Raw genomic sequence first — 23,893 nt, 5'->3', positions numbered from 1 at the left:
TCGTTACAATATCTATTTATCTATCTATCTACACACACACACACACACACACACAGTCAGACACACACACATAGACACATGACAGACACACTCATGCACACACACAGACACACACACACACACACACACAGGCACACACACAGACACACACACACACACAGGCACACACACACAGACACAGACACACACACACACGTATACTGGCTGTAAAGATGATGTCACCAGAATGAGCAGGATTTTGAACAGGTTTCTTTTGAATGCATACCTGTGAATACCTGTTAGAGACCCTGGCTGAGCTGTGCAGTAACCAGTCCAGTAACCCGCCGCCCCGGCTTGTCCTTTCTTTGCAGTGACTTCGACGGATGCCACGCCCCCCCCCAGTCAGTCTGACAGTCAGGTCCCTGGCTGGGGGATAGCCCTGCTGGTTCTTGCTGCTCTCATCCTCCTCATTCTCCTCATCATCCTGATCCTGATGGTAAGCCTGTATCACATCTCTCACAGAGCGCTTGTCAGGATAGTATTGTAACTACCTCAACTTGAAAGAAGTCCAAAACAAAAAAAAAAATCCCTTTCGTGCATTGCAGTGCTTCAGTTTACACAGAGGTGCTGACCAATATAAGGTAATGTCCATAATATAAGCAGTTGTCTCTGTTGATTCACGCCAACCAGCTGGGAATGGTCAAACCAACCTTTTTTCCTTATGGTTCAGGACTGTAAAGTCAAAATTTGGTCGCACACTTTTTGATTTTCCTTAAAGGAGACTGTGTGGTCCAGTGGTTAAAGAAAAGGTCTTGTAACCAGAAGGTCCCCGGTTCAAATCCCACCTCAGCCACTGTGTGACCCTGAGCAAGTCACTTAACCTCCTTGTGCTCCGTCTTTCGGGTGAGACGTAGCTGTAAGTGACTCTGCAGCTGATGCATAGTTCACATTAGCCTCTGTAAGTCGCCTTGGATAAAGGCGTCTGCTAAATAAACGAATAATAATACTCAGAAGTCCAAAATTAATTTCATATACATTATGATTCAGAACTGTTGTGATTCAAAATATTGACGATTATGTTTCGGAAGCACTCAGACAGTTAAATGATAAAGTTTATTACAAGCCCCTATCTGCAGAGCCAGTAATACGTTTTAAACAAGTGATATTTTAGACAGAGCCAAGGCTAGTGATAGCACAGAATCAGATTGATTTCCTCAAAGTAGAATATCCGAAAATGCCAGTATTTTATACATTACCAAAAATACATACAAAATCCCTGAAACCGTCTGGGAGACCAATAGTTTCAGGCAATGGTTCTGTTTCGGAACCTTTAAGTCAAGTTATTAAAGAGATTGAAAATAAGTTACCTAATAAGTCTCACCTTTCTGATGCTAGAGATGTGATCAAATTACTAGCTCAATATACTGTTCCTGCTAAAGCCTTTTTGGTTACTTTCTTTAAAAAAAAACAATGATTTACCTGTACAATTTGTGTTGGAATTAACTGCATTTGTATTAAGATCTAATTATCAATCAATCAATCAATCAATCAATCAATCAATCTTTATTTTATATAGAGCCTTTCACAGTGGATCACCGTCACAAAGCGCTTTACAAGCTGCAGTTACAACAAGAAAATCCATAATACTTTAAATGCATAATTCATGCTATATAGTACAAAAGTTATTTCCTATTTAACAATAAGTATTATCTACAAACTCAAGGTTCAGCAATAGGGTAGTCATTTGCACCCAACTGTGCAAATCTATATATGGGCTATTGGGAAAGCCTACAGGTAGTGGACAAAAAAATGGAAACACCAATGTAAAGTCACTTAATTGGGCGTTGGGCCACTATGGTATCCCGCTCTGTGGAGTTCTCAGCGGACCGTTTTTGATGAAACTGGCTGCTCGTGCCCCAGGTTGAAATTTGCAGTCAATTGATCTTCAGTTGCTCGCCTGTTTTGCCTTGCACTTCGAATTAATGCACGGATATCACGATCCTGGAGTATGCACTTCCGCCCGCTGTTGCCCTTCGCTGATGATGTCATTCCCTCTGAGTTCCATGCCGACATCACCTTAGACACCATTGTTCGTGAAACATCAGCAGGTTGAGCTGTCTTGGTCACTGAAGCTCCTGCCAAACACTCCCCAAAAATCACCCCTCTCAAAGTCACTGAGGTCTCCTCTTGCAGCCATGCTAGCCATAATTATAGGAAACCAGGCCTGTCCAGCATTTTTATACAAGACCCTTTAAAAAAAAAAAAAAAAGATTTAAGCCCTAAATTGATTTCTTATGATTAAATGTGATTAACAATGAGATGTATAAATAGAGATTGTGTTACAGTCAACCATAATATTCACCACCTGACGAAGACTCTTGTAGGCGAAACGTGCCATGGACGTGGATGCGGCAGGTTTTATATTTTTTTAAATGTCTGTTTAATAAAAATGAAATGAATTTTGGACTTCTGAGTAGTGTGGATCATTAAGAAAAATGACAGAGTGTGCAGCCAAGTCTTGGCTTCACAGTCCTAAACCATGAGGTGACCTGCTATGATTATCCTCCCTGCTTTCTAGAAGTCTTTCTTGGGCTCCTTGTCCTTACAGGATAGTTTAAACTGCTCCCCCTAATGCTGGCCAATATTACTACAGCTTTCTTTATAAAAATAAATATTATTTGCTCTTATTTCACTGGTCAATTCACAGTTATTTTGATGCTGTGGTTCCTTAAACATTCTTTTCAATTCAGCAGGAAAATAATCGTAGTACCAGAACTCCAATAAATATCTGATATATTGTATTGCACGTGTCGAATTACATGCACTAAAATATTAACAGTAAATCCCTTGGTAAAAAGAACTCAAAATGTGTTTTAAAAGGCCTAAATTGAATTTCTTACTAATACTTTAGATTTGAGTGATAACAATGCTAAGATATTTTTCTATTGTGTGAAGATATATTCTGAGCCACATCTTATTCTGTATATACAGTTTGTAAAACATTGCCTCTGTTCTGTTTAGATTATCTACTGCTGTATGAGGAGACGGCGCGGTCAGTTCAATGTCTTTGGGATCGGAGGTTATTATTCCATGAATGACAGCGCTGGCTACCCCATGTACTCCACTCATGCACACTACGAAGTGCCAAACGGAGGGAGCGCCCCCTACAACACAGTAAGAAACAGACCTCTCCTACTGCATTGCTCAACTCACAAGGAATAATCACAAGGGACTTAAAAGGTGTTGTAATAGACTTATCGCTGTCATCAACCAGGCAGTGCGGGGAAGCGAGTAACAGAATGTGTGCCTCTTTTATCAAAAGCGTAGAGTACAAATTAAAAGAGGCTACTGTGGGGTTGTATCATGGTGAGACTTAGAACACTGTGTTTAATTCTGGTCACCACAATAAAAGAGCATTGTGCCCTGGAGAGAGTCCAGCGAAGAGCGACCAGACTAATACCAGCAGGGCTTAAAGGAATGAGATGACAGGAGGGATTGATTGAAGCCTTTCATTTGAATTGCAAAGTATGGTATATCTGCTAGGTGCACAGGTACACAGGGTTCAATACTGTTTTACTGGGAGACGATGAAAGGGATCTAGGAAAGCAGTTCTGACGCACGCAAGCAAACCAAGAGAACATTTCTGTTATTCTTTCGTTTCCTTGCTTGGTTTCTGTGTGTTTTAACAAATTCACAACATTCTGCAGAGCATTCCTCATCCTTCCTCTTCTCTGAGGAATTTATTAATGAAACAAATAAAAACATACTTTGCCTGCTTGCTTATTAAGGGGAGTTCAGTCTGTCAAGACTGCCCTGGACTGGAGGGAGCACCCTTTCTCTTAGGGGGTGAGGGAGGAAGGGAGGGAGGGAGCAGTTCAGTCTCCATGCCTCAAGCCTGCCCTGGACTGGAGGGAGCACCCTTCCTCTTAGGCCTATTTTAATTCCTAAGTGCTGTTCCCATGGTTTCTGTGACCTAAGCTATGGAATCTGAGTAATAGCTGGGAGTCACTTAACTTGAGCTCCTGTGAGCTCCTGTTCCTACTTGAATTCAGTCATCCCTCCCTGAAGCTAATCTTAGCAGCCCCACCAGTCTTTGTTAATCATTGACAATGCAGGAGTTGTGTCAATAAGCATAGCTTGTAATCACCACACTTAACTAAACACATACTGCCCTCTATAAATGACAAGGTTATAGCAGCTACTTCACACTTTTAAAAGCCATTTAACCTAAAAGTAGTCCATTAAATTGACTTTATGTTCTCTCAGAAGGTTTTTTTTTTCACCAAACTAATTTTTTTTTCATGAAACCCTTTTTGTTTTAGCGACGGTTAGAAGTTCGTTTTTGAAGCTAACAAAATAATTCCAGTCAATCTTATCTAATATGTATTACCATTTCTTTGTACATCTGACGTTCATACGAAAGGTGTAGAAATACTGGCTTTTCTTTGAAGACTTTGACAAAGATTTCTAGCTGCACTGTGCCATTGAATATATAATGTGTGTGTGTGTGTTTTGTTTTTTTTGTAGCACTATTGAGTGTTTGGTAGTTGACAAAACATGTTGAACGTGGTTCATTTTAAATGGTATTTTTTCATAGCATTTGTAATTAGTAAAACTGGGGAATGTATTTTCTACTTCTCTCATAGTTGACCCGGATGAGTTGCTTCTGGGAGTTTGGGTCCTTGTAGGTCCTTTTTAGAGAATGATTCTTCGCAATATTGTCTCCGCCCCTTGAGGGCATAAACCAATCAGCTGCTTCCCCTAATGACTGACTTACATTCAGCCAGTAACATTACCCAGAAGACATTGCAGAGGTGAAATCACCAAGGAGGTGAAGCAGTAACAGAAACTGAGAACTTTATTTACCTAGCACCAGATATCATATTTTAAAATGCAGTGATTGGCTGGACAGGATCACATGACCGTACAGTAAGAACTGTCTTATACACGGCTAGGGGGCGGAATCAACTCTGAAGATCAAAGCGCCTCTGTGCTTAAAAAACAAAAGCTTGACGGCATGCTGGCAGTTAAGGACTTCAGGCCACAGAGATAGTATTGTTTATATTTCTATCATAGTGAAACACTAGACACAGATATCAAACAGAATTGTAAAAAATCGAAACTGAACTTTAAAGAAATAACCTTGAGTATCGAAAAAAACAGAAATGTGCTCAGAAGTTTTTTCAGCAAATCTCCCAGAAGTGCAACGCATTGGCTTGAGTACAGATCACTGCTTTTCCTGTGACCAACGTGCATTCAGTGTTATTTCTTCATGCGACGTTACAAAGTTGAAGTATGGGGAAGGAGTATTGGATAAATATTCTTCACTGACAGCTTCAAATAAATTACCATTAAACATAATGTGTGTGTGTTTCTCAAATGAATTACCATTAAACATAATGTGTGTGTTTTTCATATAGGAAAATGAGACCAATGAAACAGTACCTAGATATATATAATTGTAAACTGACTCACACCACTCCCGGTTCTTTGCCCCTTTTAAAATAGACCCAGAAACAGGAAATTGAGTTTTTAAAGCGTGGATGCGCTATTTTTAATTCACCAAACACAAACTCAAAATAAACAAAACAAACACCTAGCTCCACTGAGTACTAACTAAACACGCAGGAACCTCAACTAAATGGCAGGACAGCTAAGCCGTTTACCTGCTAAACACCAAAAACACTCTTCTTCAAACTTACTGTCTGTCTGTCTGTCTGTCTGTCTGTCTGTCTGTCTGTCTGTCTGTCTGTCTGTCTTTTTCACAACTGCTTGGAAGCAGAGCACCCCTTCTGCCTCTTTGCCCTCAGCAGCCCTGAGCAGACTGACTGCCTGCCTCTCTTAAATACCCTGCACCTGGTCCTAATTTACAATTACTACCCAGGTGCAGGTGATAGTTAAACAATAAAACAATTAACAAATTAAATTAAAACAATGTGCAATCACACATATTGTTCATGCAGGGGAGGATTAACCCCCTCCCTGCTGTGTTACAATATATAGAGAGATAGATAGATAGATAGATAGATAGATCTAGATATAATATGTGTGTGTGTGATGTAGTGGAAATATTTTGTTAGCATTATGTACTGTAGTTTGTATTGATTTAGACTGTTGTTAGCTTGCAGATGGAAAAACAGCTGATATAATCTGACCAGAAAATCCAGGGCAGAAATCCAAACTACTCCTGCTGGCTCATTAACTAACTCCTGTCCTATTACTGCTTCACCCAGCCTGCAGAAACCTTCCTTTGTGCTTTTCCAGGCTTTAGACAAGGAAATACGAGTCGTGGGAAAAAAAAAGAAAACTCTTTCCCTAGCTTGTCCAAGCTAAGATTACCACCTATAAACAGGGTCCATTCAGCATGGTTTAAAAGTGACTGTAGCTAACAGAATCACTGCTTAAATCTTACCTGTCATTTAATTCCATTCACTATATGGTTCTCAAATGTGCAGTGCATGTATTAAAGGTAAGAGGCTAATTTGATTATTAGTCTTAATACCAGTGTGAGTTTCCCTGTAAGGAAAAAAGAACATCAGACTCCTTGCATCTCATCAGCAGTAAGCAATTAACTCAACCAGACCATGTGTTCCTAAATATTTAAATACTTACCAGAAAAACAGTAATTGTCAAATTGCAGAATATTTTGTTTTTTATGGCCGCCTTTTAAAGATTTCCATCACCATTGAATGAATAAATGTGAATTTTCACGGCAATGGCATATTACACGGTCATAGGTACATTTCACGGAAATCATGAAATCCTTGATAACTGAATTAAAGTACAGCCTTAATGATGTGCTCAGATTCCATAGTTGAAGTGCAGGCTGTGCAAACTCATAATGCAGCTCTATTGTCAGACAGCACTGCATGGAATGCAGGACACCAACAGAGAGGTCTGATGAAATCCCTTTCACAGAGAGGCAAGCTAGATCTGTCTTTCCAAACACGCTGCTTTTGAAATGTATCTCTTGAAACATATCTCATGAAACATATCTCATGAAAGATATCTCAGGAAGCACATCTCATGAAGCATATCTCATGAAACATATTTCATGAAGCATATGTCATGAAGCATGCCTCATGAAGCATATCTTATGAAGCATATCTCATGAAGCATATCTCATGAAGTATACCTCATGAAGCATACCTCATGAAGCATATCTCATGAAGCATATCTCATGAAACATATCTCATGAAGCAGATCTCATGAAGCATGCCTCATGAAGCATATCTCATGAAGCATATCTCATGAAGCATATCTCATGAAGCATATCTCATGAAGCATATCTCATGAAGCATGCCTCATGAAGCATATCATATGAAGCATATCTCATGAAGCAGATCTCATGAAGCATACCTCATGAAGCATGCCTCATGAAGCATATCTCATGAAGCAGATCTCTTTAACATATTTCTTAATTTGGAATTAACTGCAAAACAAAAGTGTAATTGGGGCCACATTACAGTAAAACAAATCTCAGGGGAGTAAAATACACCCAGCAATATCCCATCCCTATTAAGCAATGTGTGTTATTTCCATTATAAAAGTTTACCACAGTCATTTTTTCCAATTGTTATACTATGCATTACCATAGTTTATCATTGTTTTTAATGTGCTTTACCAGACCTGTGTTTACAATGCTTTATGCTTTCACTATACTTTATTACACTCTGTCATGCTTTCACTATACTTTATTACACTCTGTCATGCTTTACCTGTACTTTATTACACTCTGTCATGCTTTACCTGTACTTTATTACACTCTGTCATGCTTTACCTGTACTTTATTACACTCTGTCATGCTTTACCTGTACTTTATTACACTCTGTCATGCTTTACCTGTACTTTATTACACTGTCATGCTTTACCTGTACTTTATTACACTGTCATGCTCTACCTGTACTTTATTACACTCTGTCATGCTTTACCTGTACTTTATTACACTCTGTCATGCTTTACCTGTACTTTATTACACTGTCATGCTTTACCTGTACTTTATTACACTGTCATGCTTTACCTGTACTTTATTACACTCTGTCATGCTTTACCTGTACTTTATTACACTCTGTCATGCTTTACCTGTACTTTATTACACTCTGTCATGCTTTACCTGTATTTTATTACACTGTCATGCTTTACCTGTACTTTATTACACTCTGTCATGCTTTACCTGTACTTTATTACACTCTGTCATGCTTTACCTGTACTTTATTACACTCTGTCATGCTTTACCTGTACTTTATTACACTGTCATGCTTTACCTGTACTTTATTACACTATGTCATGCTTTACCTGTACTTTATTACACTCTGTCATGCTTTACCTGTACTTTATTACACTGTCATGCTTTACCTGTACTTTATTACACTCTGTCATGCTTTACCTGTACTTTATTACACTCTGTCATGCTTTACCTGTACTTTACTGTGGTATCATTTTTGTAAGGGTTATTTCAGACCTCATGTATGCATTGGTTTCCTCTAAATGGTTTGTGATGCAACCAAAACAAGTGAAATATTGGAACCAGTGAATTAATGAAGGTCTATAAGACTTGCTGTCAAAATGGGTTAACAGTGAATTAACCAAACTTGTGAAATATGGAGGGAGTGCTGTCTTTCAACTAATACAAACACATTTCAAAAAGACAACACGCAATTGGAAAGAAAATACAGTGGTTCTTCGTAGGTAACACAAATCTAATCGCTTTGTGAGGAGACTAATTATTACCAGCTAGAAGAGTATTGCATTACTATTGAATGAACACTACAGAACAAAAATTGTTTTGACATTTTATTCAAGGTAATAATGATAGTGGTGTTACCAACATTAGCTTCCGAGACCTCAAAAACTCAAATAAAAAATATACCAGTGACAAAAACCCTAATCTTATTCATCTCCTCTCTGTCACACTACATTATCCCTTAATGTACTTCACAGTCGGTTACCTTTGAGTTAAACTACGGTATCTGCTTGTCAACAGAAGTAGGCCATATTGTGTTTCACACTGACGTTTTGGTTGCTAGGTTACGGGCTTGAGGCCTGCACTTATAGCTCAGGTGGGTCCGGCATCGTAACCAGAGCTGACATTCTACCGAGGTCACACTTCGGTTTCAAGCTACAGCTGGCAGTATTTATATTACTGCTTGGTATTTACTATTCAAACCTCCAAATCTGTGTTACACGGCAAAGCAACAGAGAAAATGAAGGAGCCTTTTGTACTCTACCAGAATTTTTACATGAGCATCAGCATAATGCAAAAAAAAAACAACCAAGGACAAGGCCTCAGTGTCCTCATAGCTAGTGACGGCCATGGGTGGGCCTCCTTTGAACCTTCTTCCCAGACTTATAAATAGAATAGAAATAAAAGAACAACTTGACCAGAAGAATTAAATTGTTTGTATTGCCTGTGTGTTTGTGTTTGTTTAGGGCCCATATTTTCATTGCCTTGCTGTGCGTTTATATCTACGACTCCTTTAGGCCTGTGTTAACCTATTGCACTGTTTCCATGACAACAAGGGTCTAGAAGATGGGAATTGTGCCTACAAGTGGTGGCCACAAGTAATATATTATAAGTTATACTTAAAAGAACCAAGGACCAGGGGTCACAAATGGAGATTAGATAAAGGGGCATTCAGAACAGAAAATAGGAGGCACTTTTTTACACAGAGAATTGTGAGGGTCTGGAACCAACTCCCCAGTAATGTTGTTGAAGCTGACACCCTGGGATCCTTCAAGAAGCTGCTTGATGAGATTCTGGGATCAATAAGCTACTAACAATCAAACGAGCAAGATGGGCTGAATGGCCTCCTCTCGTTTGTAAACTTATATACTTGCAGAACTTGTCTGTTGCCTTATTTTTTTCCAGGTGTATCAAATCCTATGTAGGCTCACTTGTGCAATGTCGCTTTTAAGGTCTAACTTGCATCCATTTTGTAATGTGAGTGCCATCTTTGAACAGTCTTCGTGTTGTTTAGCCTTTTGAGACGGGATGGATATTAAAAGATGATATTGTTTAAAGATGGTGCATTGGTTTCTGACTGTTACATTGCTTCTTAGTTTATCCTGTGCACTGTACTTTCTCCTTGTTGGCTTTCCGGTTTGTTTACCTCACCTAAAGGTGTTGTATTTTCTGGTACAAGCAGCAGCAGAATTTTCATTAGCTTAGCTGTATCCCAATAATGCAAACAGGTGACATTGGAGAAGTCCTTTGTGTTTTACTCTAGGCTACTTCCTTATCAAACATCATGTGAACTGAGTTTCTGTTAATAACTCACTTGCGTTATATAGATGAATATCAGAATTCTGGAAATCACCGTGCATTGTGGTATTAAAAAATGCAAAGCCTTTATATTCTAAATGTATCTATTACTGGGTATAATGGAAAGCTTTTTTTAATAAAATGACAGAACAACTGTTATGAACTTCAGAGACAATGCGGGCACTGTAATATAAGAAACTGATATCAATGAAACAACAAATGCAAGAACAACAACAATTCACATTTCTATAGTGCCTTTCATCACAAGGATCCGAAAGAGCTTCACACACACACACACACACACACACACACGCACGCACGCACGCACGCACACACACACACACACACGCTCACACACACGCACGCACACACACACACACACACACACACACACACACACACACACTCACGCACACACACTCACGCACGGACACACACACACGCACACACACTGAGACACACGCACACACACACACTCACACACACACACACGCACACACACTGAGACACACGCACACACACACATGCACACACACACACACACGCAGACTGAGACACGCACACACACACACACACTCACTCACGCACGGACACACGCACGCACGCACACTCGCACGCACGCACACACGCACGCACGCACACACACACACACGCACACGCATACGCGCACACTCGCACACTCACACACACACGCACGCACGCACGCGCACGCACACACACACACACACACGCACACATGCACACACACACACACACATACGCACGCACACGCACACACACACACACACAAAATGAACAATTAAACCATTAAATTAAAAGCTGTCTAATACAGAATTTTATCAAACAGAAATTAAAAAAAAAGAGATTAAAAAATGTGGTTAAATTGTAAAATTTGAAAAACTAAGATAAAAAGTTAGTTTACAGAAATAGAACAGTTAAGAGCCTAACACTAAAATGTAATATTTAAAAAGATATCAAAAATGCAGTTTTGATTGGAAAATTGGAAAACTAAGATAAGACTATTTTGTAAAAATATGTTTTCAATCTTGATTTAACAGTAAGAGTCCCAGCTTCCCCGACAGAAGAAAACTGATTCTATCCTTTAGGAGCTTTACAATAAAACTCAGAATATAATTAAAAAATGGAATTAGAAAGATTGAAAGCCTGTCAGTAACATCCACCCCCCATTGCTGTAAACTCCACATCCGATCAGTCAGCGTGATGAGCATGATAGCAACTGTATGTACAGATAGACTGGAAGAATTAGCAATAACATGTGTCAGCACAATTCGACAAGCAATTCTGAAGATGTAACGTACAGACAGAAGGATGTCTGAATAGATAGACGGATGTACGGACAGACAGATGGATGTACAGACAGACAGACAGACGGATGTATGGACAGACAGACAGACAGATGTACGGACAGACAGTTGAATGTACGGACAGACAGACAGACGGATGTATGGACAGACAGACAGACGGATGTACGGACAGACAGACGGATGAATGGACAGACAGACTAATGTCTGGACAGAGACGACTGGACAGACAGATGGATGAATGGACAGACAGACTGATGTATGGACAGACAGGCAGATGTATGGACAGACAGGCAGTTGTATGGACAGACAGACTGATGTATGGACAGACAGGCAGGTGTATGGACAGACAGATGGATGAATGGACAGACAGACGGCTGTATGGACAGACAGATGGATGAATGGACAGACAGACTGATGTCTGCCAAGACAGACGGATGAATGAACAGACAGACGGGTGTCAGGACAGACAGATGGATGAATGCACTATATCCTCACTCTCAATTGCTTCAATAGCTCAGTAGGGTTAATACCACGTTTCATAACAATTGGATAAGCGCTTCTCCAGATAGATGCACAGAAGTGTGTGCTTAAGGACGTTGCTCATTTTAAGGCCCTACTTTGCATCCATTTTGTATGTGGGCGCCATGTTTAAACACACTTTTCAGCACATCTTGTTATATATACTCAGCATCATATATTAACTCAACTGTTTAAAGATGATGCTCACATTAACAAATTAATGCAAAGTAGGACATTATAATGAGCAAAATTACAAGGATTCGTTACGTGGAAAAAATAAGACAATAGACAAGTTCTGCAAATTTATCCCCTATGGTACTGTAGTTCAATTACAGGTAGCAGTGTGGAGCAGTGGTTAGGGTTCTGGACTCTTGACCGGAGGGTCGCTGTACCCTTGAGCAAGGTACTTTACCTAGATTGCTCCAGTAAAAACCCAACTGTATAAATGGGGAATTGTATGTAAATAAATAATGTGATATCTGTATAATGTGATACCTTGTAACAATTGTAAGTTGCCCTGGATGAGGGCGTCTGCTAAGAAAATAATAATAAATACTGTATTTCATTTTTGTAGGCAAAATTCCCATCTTATATACCGGTACCCCTGTCCGTTATGAAAAAATGCACTTAGCAGTGCTTTTTCAAGCAGCACAGAACAGCTAAAAGGGCTACTGCAATATGTACTGCTGAGTTAGCTGCATGCAAACCAGACAGACAATTTGAATCCTCGTCATAAATGTCGTAAACAGAGCACTGAAGCAGCTAGCATGAATAGGATACAGCAGTGGGAAGATTTACATATTTCAACATCATGAAGCAAAACACAATTGCTGGTAATGGATTGCAGTACGAGACAGAAAGACAGTGTGCTGTCACTGTGTCAATACTGTATCCACTGTGTTGTCATTGCTTCTAATGATGTGGTCTGCTAATGGCTCTTAATGGTAACAAGCAGGAGGGCTCCTGAGTGGCGCATCCAGTAAAGGTGCTCCGCGCGGAGTGCAGGATGCGCCCAATAGCCTGGAGATCACGGGTTCGAATCCAGGCTATGTCACTGCCCACCGTGACTGGGAGTTCCCAGGGGACGGCGCACAATTGGCCGAGCGCCACCCGGGTGGGGAGGGCTTAGGTCGGCAGGGAAATTCACCAGCAACTCCTGTGGCTGATTGGGCACCTGTGGGTCTGCAGTGGAGCCATTGAGATCTGTGTTGTCCTCCGGCACTATAGGTCTGATGGCATCGCTGTGGATCTGCAGTGTGAAAAAAGACAGCTAGGCAGGGACACGTTTTTGAGGACGCTCGTGTCAGCCACTGTTCCCCGAGTCGCCGGGGGGTTGCAGCGGTGAACCCGGGATTAATAAATTGGCAGTTCCAAATTGGGGAGAAAACTGGGGTACAATCATTGGCGATGACTCCATTTATAAAAAAAAATAAATAAAACAAACTTAATGGTAACAAGCTAGTATTCTGTGATCTGTACGTCACACTTACATTTTTCCATCTATCTGGAGAACCACGTATCCAATTGTCCTGAAATTTACTATTAACACTATTTAGCCTAAGTTATTGAGAATGTCAGAGTTTGTAGATATATGGAGTGTCTGTCTGTCTGTCATCTGGGCGTCTGTATGTCACACTTACATTTTTCCATCTATCTTGAGAATTATCAATTGTGATGAAGCTTGGTATTAACCCTTTTTAGCCCTATTGGGAGTATCACATTGTGGGGATGTCCTGTATGGGGGTGTCTGTCTCTATATCCGTCAGTCTGTATGGCACACTTAAGTACATGTATCTTGAGAACAAAAGAGGTTATTCCACAAACTGTAAATCAGTCAATATACTTACCATGATACTAACACTTCCTTTGCAACGTCATGTTGGGCTTTTTCGTCATACTGATGGCTCTGATTTTAAATTCATAGCTGTGGAGGGGTATGGATGTTACTCAAATTGTTTTAATATAACAACACATTACCTGGCCACTTTAATAGGACCCCCATCTAATATCACAGCCTTGACATGGCATAGACTCCACAAGGCGCTGGAAGGTGTCTCAAGGGATCCATTCAGTCATTCAGATTTCACTTGATAGGTGTGCCAGGGCTGAGGTCCTCTTGTAAATAGTGTATGGGTTATAGATGCAGTTTATTTTGAATTTAAGCTTGGCTGGGATGGGGTTAAAATCCCATCCCTGTGAAGACATGAGGCCATTCCCCAGATTGGTTAATTGATTGCCAATTTGGGGATGGCCACCTGTCAAAAAGAGGAGCTAGTCTTTGCTTTGTGATTCTGTGTTTTGAATTTAATTTATTTTGATTGCTTAAATATTTAGTTTGGCAATAAAAGTGTGCAGGAAGAGCCTTGAGCTGCAATCTCCTGCTTCTGGTGTCTGCTGATCCCATGCTTGCCTTGCCTGCAGCGCTACCATTCCCTTTAGATAGAAAATCTCATGCACGTTCTGCAGTCCCTTTACATGGAAAATCTCCTACACGTTCTGCAGTCCCTTTACATGGAAAATCTCCTACACGTTCTGCAGTCCCTTTACATGGAAAATCTCATATACTGTTTCTGCGCAACAGGTCTCAAATCGTACTGGAAGTTACACTGTACAGAGATGAGGACAGGAAGTAAACTACCAGACATGTACGTACAAAAACATGATTTAACATCAAGTTTAAAGTAATTGTAGCTATAAAATAGTTACATACATTTTATCTACAATGAACATTGGTTCAGTATATAGACCTCAGAGCAGTTTTATTTATTTATTTTATTTTATTTTATTTTATTAATTTATTTACATTTATATAACGCCTTTCATCACAAGGACCTCAAGGCGTTTTACAACATTTTAAAATATTATACAAAATTTAACAGGCAAAGATAATTCCTATAAAACAGTTAAAATTTAACCTAGTGTTTTCTACACTAGGTTAAATAAATCTGTTCTCAAGCCACTCTTTTAGATTGTCCTGAACTTTCTGGGTTAATATCACCTGCTGAGTGAAATTGTCCTCATCAAAAAATCAACTTCCCTTCTTTACTGACATACTTTGAGCCAGTAACATATCCCGAAGACAGTGCTGAAGTGAAATGATCAAGGAAGTACAGCAGTAACAAACATCCTGGAAAGTACAGCAAGCAAACTGAGAACTTTGTTTAACCTAGTGTAGTACCAGATGTCGGTTTTAAAATGAAAATCTGTGTTTGCTATAACATGTGCTTCTTTCGAAACTGCACATTTGAGACCTATGTAGTGAATGGAATTGAAAAACAGATCTATGGAATGATTTTGTAGCTCCAAGGTTTTAATGAAGACACTGAGATAGACTTCTAGTCTGTCTGTCTGCCACACTAACATGCTGTAATGAATCTGAGTTAATAATACTGACATCAGCATAACACCTGTGCTTGCTTCTCGGCTACAGAGCTTGCTCTTCAGTTGAATGGTAATTAGTTTGTCTGTGAACTGTGTGGTTTGCGGTTTGCATCCAGCCTTTGTTTTCCATTCAATTCAACGAGTTGAGATACCAACTCATTGCAGTGTTTCCATGTGATATCTCTGTGTTAGGAGTCACTCACAAAAATCTGATCCAAAAAATCCTCATTTTTTTCTCTCATAACAGAATCAAAGAAACGGAGGGGGCTACAGCAACAAAGCACTGGACACCGACAACTTGTGAAGAGTGACATCAAAAAAGACCTTCCGACGCATACATACACGCACACACACACAGAGACACACACACACACACACAGACACACACACACACGCACAGAGACCACACACACACACACAGAGACACACACACACACACACACATCTGGATAAAATCTCAAGAGATCAGCTATTGGAACATTTCTCCTTCTCCCCTTTAAAAAGATCTTCTGATGACAGCTCTGGGATGTACAGAGAATACTAGATCCTGGGATTCCTTTGTAAATGTCTTGAGATTTGTGTGTGTGTGTGTGTGTGTGTGTGTGTGATGTACTGATGTTTAATCCTGATCACGCATATTTCTGTGCATTTACTACATTAACTTATGGCAATAGCGTGACTTGCCATGCCAGTAAAAACCATTTGAATTTGAGAGGGGGACTTTTTTAAAAACTGTATTCTTTTAAAAAACAATATTAATTTAAACCACAAAATGTGCAATATAGCTAATGTAAAATCTTTGACAAAATACTGTATTTTGACTTTTAAAACGCTGTGAATGTAGAAGCCGTTAGGCAACTTTCACGCAATTTGATTGGCTCTTGTAATGCTTTATTTGCATATCTCCCTACAACCCATTTGTTTTTGAATTTATTACTTTCACTCATCTTAACTCGAAAGCTACTTGTTTTATATATATAAAGAGAGAGAGAGAGAGAGAGAGAGAGCGAGAGAGAGAGAGCGAGAGAGCGAGAGCGAGAGAGAGAGAGAGAGAGAGAGAGAGAGAGAGAGAGAGAGAGAGAGAGAGAGAGATGGTAATGGTAATGATTGTGGACCAGCAAGGGTACTAACTATGATACAAGTGGTTAAAATGGTACCAAAGCTAAGGGTAGAAAATGGATAATCAAAATTATATCTAGAGTATTTATTTTAATAACCTCAAAGTCACCCTTAAAGCAAGTGTAGCTAATAAAATAATTCCATAATTATAGCTCTCAATTGTGCAGTACTGAAAGAAACACATGTTTAGCAGCACAAGTCCCATGCCTTACTGAAGTCATTGACTGGGCGGGACAATTTCCGCCTGCTGGGGCTGGTTTTTCAAAACTTTGAATCTGGATAACAGTGATCCTCATTTCCTATATTTTGTGATCGAAATTACTTCGATCTCGATCCCAAAATACAGGATTACAAAATCCGGATAGCTGTTATCCAGATTACCTCTGAAGTGTGCCACTAACTGAAGGCACGGTTTGAACTCAGTACCAGATAACATTATTATTTGTTTATTTAGCAGACGCCTTTATCCAAGGCGACTTACAGAGACTTGGGTGTGTGAACTATGCATCAGCTGCAGAGTCACTTACAATTACGCCTCACCCAAAAGATGGAGCACAAGGAGGTTAAGTGTAACCTCCTTGTGTTAACATTACTGTACCATTCAAAACTGCACCTTTGCCAACCACAATGAAAGTGCCCCAGATTTATGGCATCATTTTGTTAGCTACACTTTCAAACATAAAAGACAGGGGTAGCTAAATATTAATAATTATAAATGATCTGTAATTAAAGATAAAAAAAAAATCGAGACATATATTTTGTTAGCAGTTATTTTCAGTTATTACACTGTAACGCTTTTCTTGTATAAGAGATAATGTTGCCCTTCACTGGAACTACAAAGAGTATGGTTGAGAGGACACTCACTTTATACAATGAGATATTATTAACTTAGGCTTTTAGAGTTCTCAATATGGATGAACAGATGGACTTTATCATGCCTCACTAGACTTTACAATGCTTACCTATGCTTTATCGTGCTTTCACTGTGCTTTATTACCCTTGTGAATGTATGTGTTGATACAATTCTGGGTGATTACCCAGTGCTGTACAGTGCTCTAAAAATATGTAGCTTATCAGGTATACGTTGATCAAAAGTCTATGTAAGTTCCATTTTTATGAAAATATTGAACTCTATTTAAAAATTCTAAGTTCTGGAATTTTTAGCTAAAAATGCTGGCCAGCTGTCCGTTAGATGCTGACTTACAGAGAATAGTTTTGCATGGATTGTAACTTGCTGTTTTTTGCTCTGCACTTGTTTTCATGTTCATTCAGCTATGTTCCATGCTGCCTCTGAGAGTGCTGAATGCCCAGGCATGCGCTTTGATTTCATCATTTCAGAAAGTTGCTTGAAGCTGTTATCTTTCAATGCTCTACCAGCCCTATAATATTCCATAGTATAGTATAGCATTATATTGTATTGTGCACACTGCCCTCCAATAATAAATGCAATATTAATGCAGTATAATGCAGAAACACTGTGGAAGCACTGGAGCCCAAACGCTGGTCTGCTTGACTCAGTTTAGTTTCAGTAACACTGATGAAGGCACTAGAGCCCAAACGCTGGTCTGCTTGACTCAGTTTAGTTTCAGTAACACTGATGAAGGCACTAGAGCCCAAACGCTGGTCTGATTGACTCAGTTTAGTTTCAATAACGCTGATGAAGGCACTGGAGCCCAAACGCTGGTCTGCTTGACTCAGTTTAGTTTCAATAACACTGATGAAGGCACTAGAGCCCAAACGCTGGTCTGCTTGACTCAGTTTAGTTTCAGTAACACTGATGAAGGCACTAGAGCCCAAACGCTGGTCTGCTTGACTCAGTTTAGTTTCAGTAACACCGGTGAAGGCACTAGAGCCCAAACGCTGGTCTGCTTGACTCAGTTTAGTTTCAGTAACACTGATGAAGGCACTCTAAATTAAGATCCCATTCTAAATTATAGTTGCAAAAAGACAATTCTGAAATTAGCTACTTACTGAAAAGGTCACTTACTGGAATGAGGAAATTAAACAATAATGTTAACTAAATGCAATCTAAAAACAATAACCAATGCTTGTTACAAACTACAAATGTAATTGTTAAATTTGAGACCTTAATGAACCCTAACTCTTTGCATCGTGGGAAAAAAAAATCTGAAGAATTAATGATTTTTGTGAGAGAAAAAAACAAATCAAATTTTGTAATCTATTTTTTATTTTTATAAAATGTATATATAAACACATGTGTTTGTCTTTATTCTCTTGTTGTTGAGTTAATTAAGTGTGACACAATGGATTTCTAAATGCTGAGAGGACCCAAAACTGAGGCCTACTTCTCAATTTCTGTGTCAGTTCCCCAGCAGGTTGCCATGGAAATGGCCTGACTTGCTTCCAGTCAGACCTGCGTGGTTGCTATGAAGACTGAGAACCTTTATTTGGGCCTGCACCCTCTAGATAATCCTTAATAAAAGGTGAAATAACAGAATTTGTGGCTATGCTGCCAAGGATACAAAAGCTTTCTCCAAGAGACTGCAGTACATTCCAAAAGTAAATGTTCATAGGCTTACCTCCTTTACAGATAAGCCTCAATCTCCTTGATATCTAAACTGCACATCAACTGTACAGTCAAACCCGCCTAATGTCACACTCGGCTTCATCAAATTGAAATGTCCCGACCACAATATAATGGGAGTCGATGGAAAAAAAGCTCCTGATAACTTTGGTTAATATCACACTTAATATGAAGGATATGTAACAGTCATACAATTGATTTCCACCACACTTAATATCTCTTCAAAATAGCTGCATCAACTGTCCTGTATTTTGACACGTTCTGTATACACTGTAATCAGGGCCATAATCAGGGATGATTCTATCGAGGTCAATCTTATGTTTCAAGCTATAGCTGCCAGTATTTATATACCTATACATAGGGCAGCAGTGTGGAGTAGTGGTTAGGGCTCTGGACTCTTGACTGGAGAGTCGTGGGTTCAATCCCTGCTGGGGGACACTTACCCTTGAGCAAGGTACTTTACCTAGATTGCTCCAGTAAAAACCCAACTGTATAAATGGGTAATTGTATGTAAAAAATAATGTGATATCTGTATGATGTGATATCTTGTAACAATTGTAAGTCACCCTGGATAAGGGCGTCTGCTAAGAAATAAATAATAATAATATACTAAACCATTTTACATTTCCATACCACCTGAGTGCTTTACAATGGAACGATAGATATCAAATCTGATAAAAGCTATTGACTAAAAATCAGGTTTAAAAAATAAGCCTGGATTTAAAATGCTATTGTATGTGCTTCCCTAACATTGTGAGAAAAATAATTTCAGAGACGAGGGGCAAAGTAACCGAAAAGCCCTGGTACCATATGATATAACATCCACTCCTGTATATGTCACTGCCTACTTCTGAGATCTGTTTCAGAATATAGAGCCCAAAACCCCCACTGCATAATAATGCAAAACACAACCTTCCAGTTATAAAGTACAGATAACTGCAGTGTTTATTATTAAGTACCTTTATTTTTTTACTAACGCTAATAATAATATATTTTATTTATATACCCACTTTAATTTTATGACGGCACTTTGAGATGCGAGCAAATAAAAACCAAGGCTAAATGAAATTCAGAAGAAAACAACAGTTCAAAACGAAACCAAACTAAAATGAAACAGTACGCAGCTCTGGCAGTCTCTTTCTAAAGTATGGTCATGTAATTAAAGCAAAGTGGCTCGTCACTGTTTTTTTTTTTTAATTTATGTGAGAAAAGATCTTCTGTTCTGGCTTTCATTTTTCATTCCCTAAATCACACAGCTGCCCCTCAGCCTTATATAAGAAAGCACTCTATAGGTAGATGGATGTACATTAAGATATGTACAGAGACCTGCCTAAATCAGCACGTTTCCAAAGTGGCTTTGGCTTTTGGTTTAGCTACACTACAAGCAGGAAAGCAGGTGTGTGTGTCAGCGTTTGAACAGGGAACCTCCTAGGTACAATTCCTTTCCTTTAATCACTGCACCACACAGCCTAGCATGGCACTGCAACTGGCCTCTTATTTTACAGGAATCAACGTCAATCTCGGCACCCGACGTTGTTTTATGTTTAAATGAATCATATAATAGCGTAAGGAATTCATTAATTTTGGAAAGTTTAGTAGCCCTAAACTTCGGGATAGTGTGCCCACAAAACGGAAATGTATTGTTTTTGAAACACTGATTCCATACATCCGACTATAAATACTGACAATATTACAAATGATTGGGATATAAGTACGATATTCAGCAACGATATGCGTGCTACTCGTATTACAGGAGTGAACACATCCCAACTCTTCTAATTTGATTTTTAAAAACACAGCCCCCTCCTCGTAATGTAATAATATCAAAGTAATTATTAATTATTACATAGCCCTTGCTCCTGTCCCGTGGATTAGCTATAAGCACAAAAAACTTTAACTTTTCCATCTCAATGTTTAAAAGCCCTTTTTTGTTTGCGATCAGCTTTTTAGTGTTGAGAAAAGTACAATATATGTATATTGTAAGTGTATGATGTCATAAAACCTTTAAAAAATAAAAGACAAAAACCTCAAGAACACTGCTTTCTTTACTAAATGTATTATTTGTGGACTGATGCTAAAAAAAATATTAAAAGTCCTGATTTGACTACCACAGTCCGTTAACATATCTAAAAGCTAGAAACTACAATACTGAATCCCCAGTGGAGGACACTGCTGCTGTACCCTTGAGCAAGGCACTTTACCTAGATTGCTCCAGTAAAAACCCAACTGTATAAATGGGTAATTGTATGTAAAAATAATGCGATATCTTGTAACAATTGTAAGTCGCCCTGGATAAGAGCGTCTGCTAAGAAATAAATAATAATAATAATAATAACTTAGCAAGACATGCTTCTAAATTTAGTTCCACAATCAGTGAAAATATTTTAATAATGATTCTTTAGCCACACCTTAACGTCTTATCAAGCACACACGTTTCTATTGACTTTTTCAGCTACCTATGAAACTGATAAACAATATTCGTGATGTCACTGTTTATTGGTATAGCTCAGAATAGAATAATTTGAATGGACAGAGTTGCGACACTCCGGGCTACAGTGATTGGAGAGCTGGTCCCTGGACAATGCATTATCTTTAGTTTTGTAGATTCCAAAACACACCCTTGCAATGATGTCATTTATGACCCCTCTTTCCTCTACCTATGTACTCGTGGCAGCTTTCCAAGCCTAACAAACATTCTTTTTGAATCTGTTCTCTGAGATTCACCCCCCCTCCCATGCAAGCAGACAGACATAGGCCCCCTCACTCCTCACATTGCAGAACTCAAAGTACCACACCCAGCTGCTCTGTTCAATTTATTACAGAAAATTACATATTATAAAAGAATAATTAGTTCTAATACAAAAACTATTACAAATTCCTTACACTGCTTTCGAAAATCAATTAAGCATTTCTTCACCATTAATCCCCCTTGACATTGTTGATAGACCAACCCCCCCTATCAGAAGGAAGGTAAGTGAATGCCTGAACCTGAGGTCGGGGAAGTGAGATTCACTTGCCCCCCCAAAGGACGGACCCCCGGCTCTCCGCGAAACACCTGCACCATGAGACAATGACAAAGAACACATGCCGAAGCATAACATATACAAAAGACTAGAAGGACAAACAGAGGTGGTTAGGAATTATTAGTATGTGTGACTATGTGTATACCTGCCGCTCAGTGGAGAGGAAAAAAACCCTTGAGGCCGATTAGGGGAAAACCTCTGATGGCCCCGGCGGACAGGAAGCCCCTTCTCCAGGCATACTAGCAATTTCAGAATGGGCTGCAGCTATATCAGAAGAGGATGAATGACAGTAAGAATCCACCGCAGAAGAAGACCAGCTCCCCATATTCTTGATCAGGCTGTGATTGATTCTGGCCCTCGCAGCGGAGGTGGCTGCACCTATACAGAATGAATGGGGGTGTAGAGTCGAGGGGGGAGGCCTGCTCTGGAGATGAGGGTGGAGGGGTGGGTTGAGAACCAGTGACGAGTGATAATAGAGCGAGAGGAATCAATGAACATAGGGTCCGAGGGGGGTGGGGTGGGTGGGGGTCAGGGTTTCCTGCTGGGGAGAAACCCTGACCCCCGTTGAAAAGAAAGGGTGATAGGGGACTCGATGCTTGACGGCTGAATGAACTGACCACGCTGAAATTGATCTGTCTTGGAGGTACGCAACCGAATGATGATGTAGGAATCTGAAATAGAAGAAAGGTCACAGAAACGAATACCTGCCGCAAGGAAACTAGAAGGAGAAGAAGCAGTGAATTCAAAGCTTCTGAGAAGACCGAAGGTTGAGAGGCAGATGGTCTCCATGAGTAGATCCTCGTAGGGGGAGAAGCAGCCTTTCCGAAGAGTAGAAATGAGCGAATGGAGAATGTCCGTTGATATAGGCAGCAGGAGGGTGAGGCAGAGTGAAGGCTCTTAAGAATCCCACGGAGGGTCAGATGAACTGCTGGTATGGAGAGAATGGAGGGAGAAGACATAGACATGATACAGAAGTGATATTGGATCCCAGAAATGTAAGATTTAATAGATACTGTGGAGAGATGTAGAGAATCCCTAGAAAGATGACCCCCAAACTCTTAATTTCTAGTTTAAGTTTTGATGAGAGACTGCAAGGGTCGAGCTCATGTAGCATATATAACAAAAACAACAAGGGACCTAGAATGGAGACCTGTGGAACACCACAGACAACTTCTGATAATGCTGATTTTACCTCCCCAATACAGACGAACTGAAACCTATCAGAAAGATAAGATTTGAACCAGGATAGGACCTGGCCAGACAGTCCCACTTTGATTTCAAGATGATTCAATAGGATGGAATGGTCTACAGTATCAAAGGCAGCACTTGGATCAAGAAGAATTCAAACTGATGGAGGCACAGTGGCGTGGTGGTTAGCACTGCTGCCTCACAGCTCCAGGGTCCTGGGTTTGATTCTGGCCTGAGGGGTCTGTGTGGAGTTTGCATGTTCTCCCCGTGTTCATGTGGGTTTCCTCCCACAGTCCAAAGACATGCTGACATGATTGGACTCTCTAAATTGCCTCTTAGTTGCTCTACGATGGCCTGGCGTACCATCCAGGGTGTAGTCTCGCCTTGCTCCCTGTGTCTGCCAGGTTAGGCTCCAGCTCACCGCAACCCTCCATAGGAAAAGCGGTTACAGATAGTGGATGGATCGATCGATGGAAAGCCAGAGTCAGAGCTTATCAGCAGATCATTCACTGTCTCGGTGCTATGTGCAGCACAAAAACCAGACTGAAACTTC

The 23,893-nt window shown here is 39.8% G+C and overlaps 1 protein-coding gene across 3 annotated transcripts in view; it reads left to right on the top strand.

Annotated features, from left to right (window-relative positions):
* LOC117965081 (mucin-2-like) overlaps window positions 1-18,790 on the top strand; it is a 36,801-nt gene extending 18,011 nt beyond the window's left edge. For 2 of the 3 annotated variants that reach the window (XM_059007669.1, XM_059007667.1), the window contains exons 5-7: window positions 351-475; window positions 3,001-3,153; window positions 15,713-18,790. In XM_059007669.1, the coding sequence (XP_058863652.1) occupies window positions 351-475; window positions 3,001-3,153; window positions 15,713-15,769 (335 nt within the window). In that variant the 3' untranslated portion in view covers window positions 15,770-18,790. Of the gene's footprint in view, window positions 1-350; window positions 476-3,000; window positions 3,154-14,665; window positions 14,730-15,712 lie in introns of all 3 variants that reach the window. The other variant, XM_059007668.1, reaches the window with a different exon arrangement.
* The last annotated feature ends 5,103 nt before the right edge of the window (window positions 18,791-23,893 follow it).

This window comes from Acipenser ruthenus, chromosome 35 (genome assembly GCF_902713425.1).
Source record: "Acipenser ruthenus chromosome 35, fAciRut3.2 maternal haplotype, whole genome shotgun sequence".
Taxonomy (NCBI): domain Eukaryota; kingdom Metazoa; phylum Chordata; class Actinopteri; order Acipenseriformes; family Acipenseridae; genus Acipenser; species Acipenser ruthenus.
Note: the sequence above shows the minus strand (reverse complement) of the source record. Positions and strands in the feature narration are given on the sequence as shown.